Source organism: Rissa tridactyla, chromosome 14 (assembly GCF_028500815.1).
Source record: "Rissa tridactyla isolate bRisTri1 chromosome 14, bRisTri1.patW.cur.20221130, whole genome shotgun sequence".
Taxonomy (NCBI): Eukaryota; Metazoa; Chordata; class Aves; order Charadriiformes; family Laridae; genus Rissa; species Rissa tridactyla.
The window spans coordinates 9159867-9175812 of NC_071479.1; the positions used below are offsets into that span (position 1 = coordinate 9159867).

Genomic DNA, 15946 nt, shown 5'->3' on the forward strand with positions numbered 1-15946 from the left:
CTCATCCCCAAGGATGCTCCTCAGCTGCTGACTCTGGAAATTACAACCTCATCTCCGGGTATGTGGAATATCCCAGCGGGCAAAGCTTGGTCCGTAAAGAACAGAGGAGGAGAACATCTACTTTGTGGTCTCAGGTTGGAGGAACTGAACATCAGTGGAGACATGAAAAAGGCATGACTTGAAGCAAGGGACTTGTCTACGCCTTGACCTGTTTCTAAAAGGCTTTAAGGGTTGTCCAGGCTTCGCTTAAATATTCCAAAATCTTCACAGATCATTATTCTGAGTAGCTGGAGAACAGAAACTCCTTTTGCACTTGCGAAATGAGGCTGCTCCGGTGTCAACTCGTGTGTCCCTTTGAGATGGGCACTGGCCAGTTCATCACCAGGACTGGGAGTTCGCAGCTGGCTGTTGGTCCTTGTTGAAGGTCAGGCAGGAGGACAGTGGTGGAGATAGGACCCGAACATCCTGCTCCCCGTCTGTAGTTCTGGCCTAGGGAAGACAGCGTGTCCCCGAAGAAGAAAATAAAACAAAATGCAATGTGACTCTGGAGAATGAAAGTGAAAAGCTGAGCCTGTGCTTGTCACCGGGAAAGGGGTGGCAATGCAAATTATGCAAATATGGAGAACACTCGAATGGAAATGACAATGAAATACCAATAAAACAGATTAATATCCTTGAAACTGGGGGAAATGGGATGATCTCCAGTCCCGACTTAATGACTTCTCTAAAGAGAAAGTGGCAAGAGGACTGGTAAGAACGGTTTGGAGAAGAATTAAAATGAGCTTTTTAATGATACTGTAAAATATAATTACAAACTGAGAAAACTTTTTTAATATTTTTTATGAGAAACAGTCAAATTCTTCCCATAGAAGCAGCCGAGACGTTTTGCAGCGGCTATCACTTTTACTGAAATCTCATCATTTTATGCGATGGCAGAGTCCCTTGCCTGGGAAGAGGAAAGCTCTTAAAGTTGTCCCTTCTTTTTGAACAACACCAAATCCCAAGGCAGCACCCAACCGGCAGCAAAATATTATAAAACATTTAAAGACATTAGAGAGCTGTGACGGGTTGGGAAATTTTAATGATACCCGGGAATAAAAACCTGGCTGGCTGTGTTTGCAGAGGGCTTGGCACATGGAGTCTTACGCTGATGGAAAACAGGGGGCTCGCTCCTCCCTGGCGACCTCCTGGCGGGGGTTAAACCCGCTTTTTTCCTGGATGCAGGAAGGGGTTGGCGTAGGCATCCCCTCCTGGGCTGAGGTCTTTGGGCTGGGAGCTTTGATCAGCCTGAAAGCAACCTCTGGTGTGCACCGTGTCCCGTAAATGCTGCCGTGCGCTTAAATAGCCTGGTTCCCCGAGCCCTTCTCTTTTGTATTTCGCACGAGGATAAGGCCGGGGTGGTGCGTTCCCTGGAGACATTCCCGTGCGAGACGAGGATGCCCTCTCCTTCCTTTTTTGAAATGCCGTATTTCAATAGATGACCGTAGCCAAGGAAAAAAATCTTAAAGCCGGAGAAGCTACCAACACCTCTGCGGGAAAAGCCAAACAAAGAGAGAGGCTGAAAGAAATCCCTCTCTTTGCAGATGCAAACTCGTCTTTGAAGGAAACTTTAAATAGATGCCAGCCAGCTCCAGCGCGCCAGGAGCCAAAGCCAAGTTGGGAAAAGGAGGAGGGAGGCGGGGAAAAAGCCCCACCAAATGTCTCCAGCCTCAGAGGAAAGCAGCTTTTCCCCTCCCTGCAGTGAGCAACGGCGTTGGGGAAAGAAGCTCCCGAACCCGCTGGAGTCGCAGGATGGGAACTGGGAGGGGAAGGACTGGGACCAGAAGCCAACTGACAGCCGAGGCTGGGAGGATATATTCCAAGCAGCAGTATTAATAACCAGCCTGTCTCTATTGCCCTTATTTCTCTCTCTCGGTTTGTTTTCTTCCTTTTGTTCATTTGATGGGGTTCCCCCCACCCCTCCATCCCTGGCTCCTGTGAGCGATTACTGCCTGGTTTGTACAGCTGCTCTGCCTTCATTTAACGGGGTGGCCGCATCCAGGAAAGGCTGGCAGAAGCTGGCGAGGGCGGGCTGGGGGCTCCTGCCTCCCAGGAATGGGTCGCTGCCTCCAAATCCTCCCCGAGGATGCCCCGGGGGGAGCATCCTCCCCTCCCCGCTGCTGCTCCGGGGCGTCGCGTTTTGGGGCAGCGTCACTCTGAGCTGAGCGGAAAGCGTCGTTCTGATTTCGGAGATGGCTCGGATGTATAGAAATAGTGGCTTTTATGAGGATGTGGAAATGCAAAGCATTATTTAGGGGACCCTTAGCAGTGCCAAAGGGGGGAAGAAAGGAAATAGAGCCCCTCCGTCTGAGCAATAAAACCCCTTATGATTATGTGAGCCACTCAGCTCTATACATTCAATAGTTGATTTTGGGTTGTTTTTTTCTTTTTTTCCCTTTTCTTGTAAGTAATCAGTCAAAAAGTAGAGCTACAGCAACGGGAGCGGCTTGCGGGGAAGGCAGGGCTGGAGAAAGGTACCCTGGAGGACTCAGCCTGGAGTGTGTCCTTGCTGCACAACACTTTGAAATATAGTGTCAATTAAAGCTTCCCGTTTTTACAGCCTGTGAAGACGTTATATACGGTGTGGGTGGATGTTTGTATCTGGATACTTTAGTGGGAGAGGTAGCTGAGATCCTCCGGTGCGTACAGAAGGAAGCCAGAGCTACATTTAGCCAGGGGCTTGTAGGGCTTTGTTTTATAAGTGGAAATAAAGTAAAGGGCATAAAGCAGGTTTTCTGCCGCTTCAAAGACATCTCAGGGCATTCGCAACCTCCGTCCCTCCTCTTCTGAGACGTGTGCAGAGGGATACATTGGTGATCCCTTTGTCTGGAACGTCGCTGGGCTGTGGGCTGGCTGGTGGATGGGGGTGAGGAGCAGGGGCACCACCTGCCCCGAGCCCCCCGTCTTTCTGCCGCAGCTCCTGCCAGCGCAGCTGAGCTCCCCCGGGGTGGGCATTGTCCTGCAGGCAACGGGGGAGGAGGGCGAACACGGTCCCACCCCGTGCGAAGCCAGCGAGAGCAGCAGGAGGTGGAATTGCCACTGGAGACAGTGATTCTGCCCCCTCTACTCCGCTCTGGTGAGACCCCACCTGGAGTCCCGCGTCCAGCTCTGGAGCCCTCAGCACGAGAGGGACATGGACCTGTTGGAGCGGGGCCAGAGGAGGCCACGAAGAGGATCCAAGGGCTGGAGCCCCTCTGCTGTGAGGACAGGCTGAGAGAGTTGGGGGGGTTCAGCCTGGAGAAGAGAAGGCTCCGGGGAGACCTTAGAGCCCCTTCCAGTCCCTAAAGGGGCTCCACAAAAGCTGGGGAGGGACTCTGGATCAGGGAGTGTAATGACATGATGAGGGGCAGCGGTTTTAAACTGACAGAGGGGAGATTTAGGTGAGATATTGGGAAGAAGTTCTTTGCTGTGAGGGTGGTGAGCCCCTGGCCCAGGTTGCCCAGAGAAGCTGTGGCTGCCCCATCCCTGGAGGGGTTCAAGACCAGGTTGGACAGGGCTTGGAGCAACCTTTCATAAACCCATAAACCCATGCTGGCTAGGCCTGATCCCCTGCTTGTCCATTATATGACTTGTAATGGCATTTAAGATGATCTGCTCCATGACCTTCCCTGCTATTGAGGTCAGACTGACAGGCCTATAGTTTCCTGGATCCTCCTTTCTGCCTTTTTGGAGATGGGTGCTACATTTGCTACCCTCCAGTCCATTGGGACCTCCCCAGCCTGGTCTGGTGGGAGGTGTCCCTGCCCAGGGCAGGGAGTTGGAACTGGATGATCTTCAAGGTTCCTTCTCACCCAAACCATTCTATGATTCTGTGAGACCATGCGTTGGGTTTAAGTGACAAGGTGGTAGAGTTGGAGGAAGATCTTTGTGGCTTTTTTTTTTTTTTTTTTTCCTTTTTAAGCTTCGTGCATCTGCCCGTCTGAATGATGACATTCTGTGGTTGTCACGCAGCTGATCAGTAATTGTTTCATCTGAAGATTATTTCCTACCTTCCCCCCACCACTCTTTCCTCCGAGATGCCGGTGGAATTGGATGCTGCTATTAGCAGCTTGTGTTAATTTTCCCTGAAGATTGCTGGAGCTCTGCAGACTGCAATTGTTGGACTTGCAACAACTTCTCATTTTGGTTTTAATTAAATGTGTTGCTTTAAATTGTTTACTTTTGACATCTCCTGCTCAATCTTCTGCAGCCCTCAGAGGTGACCCGGCATTAGTTTGTGTCCTCAGGCGCTCAGCACGTGCTGCGCATGCGGCCGCGGAGAAATGAGCAGCAGGAGGTGGGGGACCGGCTGCCTCCCTGTTCCTTTTTACAGTACAGAAAAGCTGGAGACACTCTTTGATTTACATGGGAAGCACCCCAGGTTACACCAGAAGGATGGAGAAAGGGATCCGACCTCAAAGGCATCTCTCTGGGTTTTTGGAGGGATGCTGCCACTGGGGCAGTGGGGTCTCCAGCTGGTCCCAGCCCCACCAGCCCCATCTGAAATCAGGGAAGGGAATTTGCTGGCTTGAAATGAGGTTTTTCTTGTGCTGCGTCCTCCCCCTGGAGTCATTTTGCTGCAGAGGTGCCCATTTTGCCGTACGGAGACCCGGGTCAGGGCTTCGGCAGAAGCAATGCTTTCCCTTTGCAGACACGGTGCCAGATCTGTCTGCCCCCGTTTCTGGGAAGGTGACTGGTTTTTTTGGGGGGCAGCTTTACAGATTGCATTCAGTTCTGTCAGCTCTAAATCACCGGGTCACCTCCGTGTCTGCATTACAGCTTACTCCTGTTCCCGTGCCTCTTTGGCTGGCAAGGAGATGTGAGCAAATGGCTGCAGCATTACCAGACATGAACTCTAAATATTAACATCAATTTATAAACCGTATCAGCATGGATCAAAGGGATTCCAAGACGGTTTTACAGCGTGAACGCTCTTTGCATGAAGAACTAATAAGATTCTGGAGGCTGAAGTATATCATGTTTTTACCGTGCCTTTGACAGGCTTGTGATCCCGCGCTCAGCAATTCCCCGTGCTGGCCGCGTGCCTCTTCCTTTCTCCTTTGCAGGATTCATCAGAGCAAAGCGGGGGGACTGGCGTTGACGTTTGCATGGTGTCAGCGGGGGCCCGTTCAGAGCTGGGAGCTGTTGCATCCCGAGAGAGGCAGGATGCACCCACCGCTGGGGAGGTGGCATCTCCCAGCACCTGCTGAGCTTCTACCAACACCATTTACCCTCCAATTTGGGAGAGATGGTGAGAGAAGACAGCAGTAAGGCACGATGTCTTTGACCAGCTAACCTGCTCCCTTCCTAGATGGAGGGATGCAAACACTGGCTCCTGCACCTGCATCAGGAGACCCTGCCCGCTTGCGCCACGGTCGGTCTGGCTTAGGCCACTCTTGCTTTCGCACAAGAATTCATGGGAACCCTGCAGCAGCAATGATGCCGCAATGCAGCAAGGATTTTTGGAGGCTGCATAGCTGGGAATGTGCTGCTTCACTTCATCGTTCTGCCGACAAGTAGTGTTGCTGATGTGCAGTCTCTCGGTGAGTGGGTGGTATCTCGCCCTGGTCCCGTGGCGTATTAACTTTGCACGTGCTGCCTCTTGGCTGTGTTTTCTGATGTCCTGGGAAGATGTTTGGTCTTGGTGCTGTCTGAAAAAAATCACCATTCACACACACTTTATATTTTTGAAAGCTTATCGGAACTCCTCCTTCATATACTTTGTGGTGCGATTAGATTTAGGCTGGATTTCCCCAAACCCTTGTCCAACATCTAGGGAGCATCGCTGAGAAAGAGCCTCAGGCTGGAGTGTGGGAGTTGGGAGATACGGAGCATTAAGGAGAAGCTTTTCTTTAGGATTCTAATTTCCGTCTCAGCCATTGCTGGCCCAGATGCCTGCTGAGGATGGAGATGTGCTGTTACTAACGCCTGCGCAATTATATTGTCTGATAATGCCACGGGAGAGCTTGTTGCAGCGTGAGCTTGACCACAAGGCAGGGGTGGGAAGATGCCATCCAGCTTGGGTTTGGGGAAAGGTGGCCAAGTCATCACCTGCTGAATGAAGTTAAATCCGTGCGCTGCTTGTCAGAAGTTCCGCCCTGGCGAAATCAAGACTGACTGCCAAGAAAACCCAAAGAAAGAGTCTGTCAGAATTATCAAGAAAGTGCAATTTAACAATTAAAATGTAACCCTGCTCCTCCCACGGGAAAGATGCTTCGAGTCTGAGCTGTAATTACATACAGATTTGTATCAGTAATTTGCTTCTGCTTTGCCAGAGAGCAAGAGCTGTGGCAGGACTGACGGCGTTTCGAAGGGCTGGGGGTCTCTGGGTTTGATCCTCAGAGGGTCGGGGGCGCTGGCGCGAGTGGCCCATGTGTGGGCTGTCCTTCGGCTGCTGAAAATACATCCCCGAGTCAAGCATCGTGTGTGGTATTAACTGTACGCGCTTCAGCTGATGGAAGAGTAAATGAAAGGCTTGTCTGTAGGCTTTTGTTGTTTTACAAACTTGCTCTCATAACTTAGGCATTTCATCTTCTTCAAGAGAGAAACCATTTGAAAACCAAGACGAAGTGGATACCCTGAATTTCATCCCGGTGGGATACTATCCCTGGTTTCAATGTAGAATGAAGAGTTCGACTTTGAAGAATTTAAATTATTCCAAAATTTCCAAGTTTGGCGCTGAGCAGGAGTGGGGTGGTAAAGCTGGGCACCGCGTTAGTCTGTGGGTGCGATCCTGCACCAAGCCCGGTTTCCTGGCATAGGTCAGTATCTGCGTGTCCTGGAAATCCAGGGTCTGGCTGGCTCTTCTGCACTTTCTGAAAGAAATTTAAGAAGCAGAAGTTTTCTTTCCCTGGGACTGGGACAGGAGAGTGAGAGCTGATCAATGGAAAGAGCTGATAGGGGAGGAGTTGTCTTTTTGGGAAACGTTCTTTCAAGTTTAACAAGGGGAAAAGAAAATCTCTAAAGAAATCAAATAGGTTTATTCTTTGTACCTATGGAATGGAGCAAGAGGGATAATCCTTCCTCTAGTGTTAAAAAAAATAATATTCTGTAACAGGATTATAATTGTATGATAGTCTAGGGATGGATACATTAATAGCAACCTGTAGTATGACCTCCCATGGCTTTCCAACAGAAAATACTAATTTTAGATGAAAGGGAGTTTCATTGGCCAAGATACAGCGAATGGACCAGAGAGGACAAAAAGAGCAGAGGGAGGAAGAAATAGAAATTCTTCAAAAAAAAATTATTTTTTGATCTCTTCCCTTGAAAACAAGAGAGAGAGAGAGAGAGAGAGAAAGGAAGAGCCAAACCCTTTTGGCTGCCTTTTGGATGCTTTGTTCTTTTCCCTTGTTAGATATCTCTTCTGAGCTGTTTTATCCTGTTGTGTTCTGGAAAATGATATTTGAAATGTCAAAACTTCAAGCCTCTTTTGTCAAGGCTTAAGCAGTTCCTCTGAACTTTGAAGGAGACCCCAGCATGAGAGACATGAACTTTTGATGCTGCCTTAACTGATGTGGCTTTGATCAGTGTTGGAGAAGGAAGAAGGGGGGAAAAATACACGCATGCAAAAACCCAAACAAATCAATGCCCCGAAGTGCTGGTGGACCTCGTGGAGCTGGGAGGTGGTTGTGTGGCCGTGTACTGATGTTCTCCGTGTCACTGCAATGCTATTCGTAAAGCCAACAGTGCTTGAGGGACATGTCCTGCAACGGGGGTTCCTGGAAGGTGGTGGTGGTGGGTGGAGAGCTGCCGTTTTGCTGCTGTATTTCCTTGTTTGGTTGATGGTTGCTTTACCCTGAGACCCAAATGTCTGTGTTTAAGGGGGATTTCACCAAGCTTTTGAGTGGGAAGCTCAAAACTTATGTGTAGGAGGACACCTGGGAGCGGGCAGGGTTGGCAGCAGAGGACAGCGGGTTGGACGGTCTCTCCACGTTTCTTCAGAGAGTGTCTCTGCTGGGATCTGCTCCCCGGGATCCACAGGCAGCAGCTGTAGGTGTGCTTCAGGCTGGGTGTGGGGGTGATTTGGTGGGGCCTGAGGTCCTCGAGGCAGGTTTTCAGAGGGTGGTTGGGAGCGGGGTCTACCCCCCGCTGCCCTGGTGGTGTGGGCCCCTCAGGTTCCCCGTCATCCCCTGTCCCTCCTCCTTTATTTCCCTCCGTTGAGAGAATGAGCGTTGGTGAAAACAAGCCTGGCTGATGTTCCCAGCAAGCTAAAGACGTTTGAAACAGCTCCTGCTTAAAAAAATGTTTGTTCTTGGTAGTTTCTAACAGGATTTGATACTCAACCTGCCCTTTCTGGGCTTTTCAAGATGGTTTTGATAAGCGCGTGCTGGTGACTGTTTTCTATGTGTGGATTCTTTGAAAATAAAGAGAAAAATTGTGTGAAAAGGCTTTGAAGTCTTCAGAATTTTAGCTTTCAAAATATTTGTAAAACGCCTTTTCCTGTTATTTTTTTTCCCAGGCAAGCTATAAAGGGATCAAGGTTGGGCTGTTTGTTTGTTTGTATTTTCAATGGGAGTGAAGGTGATGAGAGTGTCTGCGAACATCTCTCAAAACCTTACCCAGCTGAGCTGCAACACACTCAGCTTCAAAGATGTGACGAGTTTCCTTGCTGGAAGTTGTCCCCTCCCTCCTAGGAAGGAAGGAAAGTGTTTACAATTAACTAAAACCTTTAATTTCCCTAGGTTTAGTTTGGTTTTGTTTTTTTTTCTTGGACTGGAGAAGAAAAGCCTTTATTTTACACTGAACTTGAATTCAGGGATTTTGAATTAAAATGGTTTGTTTTTTTTTTTTTTTTCCTTAAAACTCGTGATATTGAGGATGATTTCTTAGTCAGACTTACTGAAATCCGAAGTAGTAATTCATCTTGAAAATACCGGGACTTTTCTTTTTTATTTAAGTTACCATCGCATTATATTTGGGAAGGTCTTTCTCTGTACAGAATACGGCAAAGCTTGATCAATTTGCAGATGCCTTTCAAGCTTCCCAAATTGGTGGCGTCACGTGGACACCAGACTTCTGCTGCAAGTGACGTTGTTGGCTCCTGGCCAGGTGTCACATTTTGGTGTTGATTTAGGAGGTACTTCCATAAGTAGATAATTTGGGGGTTTTTATGCTTCCAGCAGCAAACAGGCCGGGTTATCCAAAGAAAATGGAAATTTATCAGCAAGGCCGTGAATGTGCTTCCTCCTCCCGGAGGAACTCAGCACGTGGAGGTGGTGGGGAGCTCCGGAGGTCACCCCTCCATTGCCCACCCCGACCATGGGGTCCCCTCCCTGGAGCAGCTCCTGGGCCAGATGCTCTGCCAGCTCGAGTCACCTTCATCTTTATGAATACTGATTATATGACTATTTTATGTCTGATTTGCTTCTGTGGCTGTCAGGCTGGCTGTATTTTAAGTAGAAGTGGGGTTCATTAAGTGGGGATTTAATCAGAGAGCTGGTGGTTTTGCTCTTCAGTCTTTGGGTGCGGAGGGAGTTGTCTGTAGCTGAGCCTCAAAATGTGCTTCCGTGCTTCCCAAGGCTCGCGCTTTGTTAGGGAACTACAAAAGTCGGGAAGAAGGCAAGATTGACAGGTTACTACGCAGACACCTACCCGTAAACAGTAAACACTCCCCATGGCAGCACGACGCATTTCTGTTTGGTAAAATAAACCAGTGATAATTATCATTGGTATTTAAAGCTATCTTTAAATATTCATGGCAAAGAACGATAATTGGAAAAAAAACCAAAAATTACGTGGCTCTAAGGTGCTTCTTTGTGCTGAGCGTTCCCACGCGCTCCGCTGGTGCTGGGGAGTTTAGCCGGCTGTTTCCTGCTGCCGCGTGCCTGATTGAGATGTATCCTGCAGCCGCGGTGATGCGGGCTCCTGCCTTGCTGCGTCTCCGGAGCAGCTGCATCCTCGACGTCTGGTTTTCATTTGCTTGAACAGTCAGTAGCTTGGCAGCCTCCGTCGGCTTTGAGCGTGGAGATGCGCCCGTGAATATGTTTCTGGTGTATAAAGGGTATGAGTGTAGAAGATTTGAATTCATGTGAAATTAGGGCCCGGATTTGTACGGTGCTGAGGTCGCAGGATGCCTGAAGATGGGGTTGCTCCCTGGAAAGCTTGAGTTCAAGCTTTGCGTTTTTTAACCTGTGCATGGATAATGCGGCACAGGCTGAGGTTTAGAAGGGCTCCTTCTTGCTAAAGCGCCCATGATTCTCTTCAAAAGGAAATCAGGAGTTTGTGTTCAAGCAGGTTCGTGTGGGGTGGATGCTGCTATGGGGTTTTTGTCCAGTTTTTTTAATCTTAGCTTTCCTTGAGCTAAGATCTTATGCAGCGCTTGGAAAAATAATGTCCCAGCCCTTTACTAAGTGATACAAGCCCTGAAGTTTCATGAAAATACACACCCTGAATCTGTAGACTTGCCATCCTTGGGTGATTGCTAGGAAGGATTTGAATCTTCAGATAATGGATGCAAATTCTGCTCGTGTTGGCAAGTCCTGGCGCTCAGTGGAAGGGTGGCTGGGGGTTCCTGGGCTACCTGGCAGTTCCCCTTGCCCAGTCCCCTTTGAAGGTTTCTCCTCCCCTGGTTTTAGGAGCTTTTGCCCTGGTAACTTTTGCAAAACACCACTTAATGGCAGAGGTTTTTTGGGCTCCCCTCTGATCTGTGCGGCGCTATTATGGAGGCAGTCTTATAATCAATGTAATTGAAGATCAGAGTTAATGAGGACCTCTGTGCCTGCAAAATCCCCGAAGCGATGTTGGGCCTCAGATGTTAGATAAGGAAATGATTGGGCTGAACTGAAAATCTATTTGGCTAATTAGATGATGCATATTCCCAGGTGCCAGTGGGGAAAAATACATTTCACAAAATAAAGAAACGTAAGATTTTGTAAGAAAAGGTTTTTTTGGCAGGAATTTGCTTCTAACTCTCAGGAGTGAGAGGGTGAGGGAGTGTCTCTGATTCGAGACCGCTCAGACGAGTAGTTGGGTGTTGAGCCAATTCGCTCACCTTCAACTAAAGAGATGAAGTGGGAACAGCCCGTGCTGCCACTGCCCCTTGGTGCCCTGACCTGGCATCCAGGTGTCTCGTGGAAACCACCTGCATCAGCTGGGCAAGCCATGCTCCGATCGGATGGATCACAATAGTTACATTGGTCCATATTTCTGCAGAGATCCAGGAATCAAATCCAGTGTCTCGTGATGCTGGGTAGGGTAGGGGTAGGGCAGTGTCTGGGCAGAGGAGTGTCCCAGCTGGTGGACCATTCGTTGGGGGATATTCATATGGAGTGGAACGGTCAAATGAAGTTCTTTGGGTCTGAGTGTTGGTGAACTTGGTGTTATTTCACTAATCCCAACATTGCAGCAGCTCCTGAAGAGTAGTGTGTTCTGGTATTGGGCCAAAATGCATGTTTGGTTTTTTCTTTTTTCTTTTTACACTCACCTAAACCTAACACACTCTTTTCCCACCCTCCAGGCAGCAGCTTCGTTGTGAGCGAGGGGAGCTACTTGGACATCTCCGACTGGCTTAATCCAGCCAAGCTGTCCCTCTACTATCAAATCAATGCCACGTCCCCCTGGGTGAGAGACCTCTGTGGACAGAGGACCACTGATGCCTGTGAACAACTGTGTGACCAAGAGACAGGTAAGGGAGGCCAGGGAAGAGTGAAGACCTTGGAAAGCTTGGAGATGCGAGGGAGAAGGTTTGTCTCTGGGTATTTCGATGCCTGCTCGGCTCACTTCTGCCTTAGCCTGGTGTTTAGGCATGGAGGACAAGAGGTTCCAGCAGGGTCACACAGTGCTGACCCCCATCAGCAAAGTAGAAAGAAGGTGGGCACAAGAATGGGGATTTGAAATGGTGGACCTGTCAGTTCTTTGGTGTGGCAACTGCAGGCATATGGAGTTTATCTCCTTCTAAGTAGTGCTATTTTGCTGTCAAGTCTGGAAAACCTACTTGTGAGCTTGCCCCATCTCCATCCCTTTTCTTTTTTGACCATTCCACCACAGTCCCCATTCGTCCTCCTGCCTGATGGTCACCTAGGTCACATCTCCTCCAGTCCTTCCTTCTGGAGTTGCCGGGTCTGCCATCTTTCCTCATCTGTAAAAGACCTTTTTGCTGAGCGTGTTCTGCTTGTGTGTTCTGTCCCAGTGAAGCAGTGGCCAGCCCTGCTGGGACTCTGAGATGTGGGGCTGGGCAGAGAAGTGTCGCCTTTCCTTCTGGCCTATGTCCTTCTGGGTGACAAATGGGGATCTGGAGTGTGCGGCGATCCGGGAACACAGAAGCAGCAAACGTGCAACTAGTGAAGGCAGGCATGGGGTGTGCGCGGGTGGGAAATAAGTCTGTGACCCCAGCCGACGGGTGGCCCTCAGGAGGTGACATCTCAGCTGGTGTGGGTGACATGACCATGCATGGGAAGGTGGTTCAGGGACTGTGCTGGGTTTTTTTTGTGATGTGGGGTGTGCGTGCCCTCTGCAGTGGTGAGCATTGCTCCTGCTCCCCAGTGCCTCGCCGCGGGTGGGATGCCTTCTTGGTGGCATGGAGACAAGCGGCCGTGTCGCTCCTGGCATGCTCTGCAACTAAAGAGCCTGCAAAGCCCCCCTGTCTCGTCGCAGAGACAATACTGTTCCCAGGTTCTCCGGGTGACCCCCTTCCCTCCTCTCCTGGCAATGAGAGTCTCTTCACCGTGTGTTTGTGTATGAGACTTGTGGTCGGGGTAGGGACGTTGGTTTCTGGTTTTGATGGGGGGATTTGAAGAGGGGTGGATCACAGAGGAGAAGGCTTTTTCTAAGCCTCCTTCTGCCATGGACTGTGCTGTTAATACATTAATAATGAGAATTCCTCCAATTATGAGCGCACCATGGGCTGGTGGGGGTGACCCTGTTCTCATCCCTCCCTGCTCAGCTGCGATGCAAATACTGAACTTGGTTTCAAAACCCCTTTTTCCTGGTCAAGGCAATGTTCTCTTCTTAGCACTCCTGTTCCTCAAGGCTTGTCTGCATGGGGGCACTGGCAGGCATCGCTGCAGCAGAATAATTACGCTGGATGAATTCCCCATGTAGATGAGCCCTGGGCATCACCTACAGTCCCAAGGAGGGCTGGGAGGTGGCAGCAGCCACCTCGGCAGATGGAGATGGTGCAGGAGGAGGCTCTTCTCATCCAGATGTCGCTGAGCAGAAGGATGGTTTCGGGCATCGGTGAAATGCAGCCACCTCAGCGGGAGAGGCAAGACGTGTTCAGCTGTCCCCTGGTTCAGGGGAGCAGGAGGGAAAAAATCCTGCCTCCAGCAGAAACCATGGGGAGACCGTATGGAGCCAGACCGTGACTTCCGCATCGGAAGAGCCCCGTGGCTCTGCTCGCCAGCCCCGCGCCGTCCTTGGCACCGAGCAGGGCTGGTTTCATCCTCGCACAGCCTCCACTGTGAGGAGCGGCTGCTCCCCCGAGCCGGCCCAGCTGCTGCTCCCCCCGCGTCCCCCGCTCGCCCGAGCAGCTTGTGGCTCTCGCTGGATGCCCCACGCTTGAGCAGGATGTGTCAGATCTCGTTTGCAGGGAAGGGAGCGATGCTCGTTAGCCCAGGAGGTGCTCTGCTCCAGCACCACGCCGGATCCCGACTTCGCCAGCTGCTCTGCGGCTCCCAGCCCCGGTTCCCATCCTCCCTGCTGTACCTGTGATGGGAGGCAAGGGCAGAGCAGCCTTGATCTCAACCTTAGGTTCCTCATCCAAAATCCGTCATTTGGCTTCTTCCCTCTCTCTCCAGCCTGGGATTTTGCACGTGGATAAAGCAAAAGCTTTCTCCTCTCTATGGCGGTTGGATCCTCAGGGGCAGAGCAGGACCGGCCCATGGGGCTGCTGATTTTTGGAGCCTAAATCTAAGACCCCTTTAAAAGGTCCAAACTTCACAAGACCTGAGCAACCACCCCCTGAAAATCAGGCCTTTGGAAGTACCTGCTTGACACCCTGCCCCAGGACGTAGCCCCAAGCACCAGTGATGGTCATCACTGTTGACCAGGCTTTATCTGGTGAGAAGTTTGCATGCCAGGCTGGGAGCAGACCGTAACTCCGTGATACACTGCATGTATTTTTAGATTTATTTTTATTAATGTCATTCTATTTTTAAGGGTGATTTATTTTTATCACCATGAGAGAGGCAAGCTTGTGGTTTTACTGTGGGACGTAAATCCTGCCTAGATTTCAACCTTTTCAGGTCAGGGATTTTATCATCTCTGTGAGCATCCCAAGGGATGGGTGCTGGGGGTTTCCCCTGCCCTCTGTCCTCTCGGGCTGGGCAAAGAGTCCATGAAGAGGATGGACCGAGGTTTGTCCTTTCTGGAGGATGAAGGCCCGGAAGGTTTCTCCTGTGAAGAGCAGCAGGGACAACCTTGAGGTCCTCCGGCATATTTATAGCTAATCTGACTTCAGCCTTCTCCTTGGAGCCACTCTCCGTGGCAGCGTGGGTGCAGCTTTGTCCCCAAGCGTCCTTGTTCCGTGGTGTAGGTAGACTTCTGTGGGCAGGACTTGTCCTCGGCAGCAGTGCCTTGGGCTTCTGGCAGATGAGGCCCCAGATCACGTATGCTCTGTCTGGTGAGACTCAAGCTCTTGCCTCTTCCCAGCACTGAAGACCTCTTCTGGGCTGGAGTTCTATAGAAGATCTCTCCATCCAACGTGCTGACTCATGACTCCAGCCACCAAGTGCTACTTCAGTATGAATAATAATCCACACTGAAAACCGAGGCTCTGAAACGCTAGGAAATGCCAAAATACATTTTGCGTGCCTGACCTTAATTTGCCTTCCCTTGTGTCTTTGCCGTGTGACTCACTCTTTAATTAAATGATTGCTGCCCCCCTGACAAATTCCAAACCAGCCTTGCAAAGCACCAGCTCATCAGAGCTTTTCAGAGGGAGCACCAACATCTGCACACGAGCGAAATATCATCGTTCTCCTTCCCCCCTGCCTTGGAAATGGCCAAGCCGTTTGGTCTGGTGTGACTGCAAATATATAAATAAGTGGATGCTGCTGAGCATCTTCCCCCTGCAGGTATTACAGTGCCCCAGCTGCCATGTCGGAACGGGAACCTCTCCTGGGAACCACGTCCCAGGAACCTCTCCGGGGTCAGGATGTGGTCCTTGGCTGAAGAGGATCATCCAAAACTCTCCATCCTCTTGGCAGGTGTTGACTGTGCAAGAACGGGGAAGGTTTGTCGTCTTCTGGGACTTGCGGTCGACTCTCCTCGCTCTCTGGATTTCGCACAGAGGTGGAGAACGTTGCCAGCGCTGCCACTCGTACCACGCGCTGGGACGCCTCTGCGTAAAATCCAGGAGTGCTCGTTTCTCACTGGCCTCCCTTCCCAGCACCGCTAACGTTTATGAGAGCATCCCTCTTCGGCGGCATATGCAAATTCTGATTTGTGAGCACAATTACCTGCTTTGTATGCACAAAACTGATTCACTTGCACATTCGGCGGGCATCGCTTAAGAGACCTGCTGGAGAATCAGTCCCTTAGGGCCAAATGCTGGAAAAAACAGCCTCTGATTTTGTGCTGTCAGGCTTGCTGGAGCGGTGGCATAAATGAGATGGATAGCTACCTTGATTAGCAGGTGCAAATGTGTTGAATTCCACACACCCCCCCACCCCGTTCTATAAATCAGGCACTTCTCCATTGAAATTCTCTCCTTTGCATCCACAATTTATGGTACCACCCCCCCCAAAGCAATAGGCATGGGCTTGTAAGGACCAAATGAGATGTGGTAGTGAAGGGTCCTTTCTGGAAATTGGCAGGAGTTTTTTGGTTTTTTGTTTTTTTTTTTAAAAAAAAAAAAAAGGTTTCCATCATCTTCCAAATGGGCTAGATTGTCACCAGAGCCGCAGATGGCGTTCCTGTCCGGGTACGACAGGGGCCTTGCGGGCAGGAGACAGATGAAAGTCATTTTTAAACAAAGCCATTTTTTAAA

At 50.2% G+C, this 15946-nt stretch overlaps 1 protein-coding gene across 1 annotated transcript in view; it reads left to right on the forward strand.

Annotated features, from left to right (window-relative positions):
* Positions 1-15946, forward strand: part of ASTN2 (astrotactin 2) — a 373499-nt gene that overhangs the window by 143352 nt on the left and 214201 nt on the right. Inside the window, 1 exon segment of the mRNA XM_054220714.1 lies at positions 11477-11644. Coding sequence (XP_054076689.1) covers positions 11477-11644 — 168 coding nt within the window.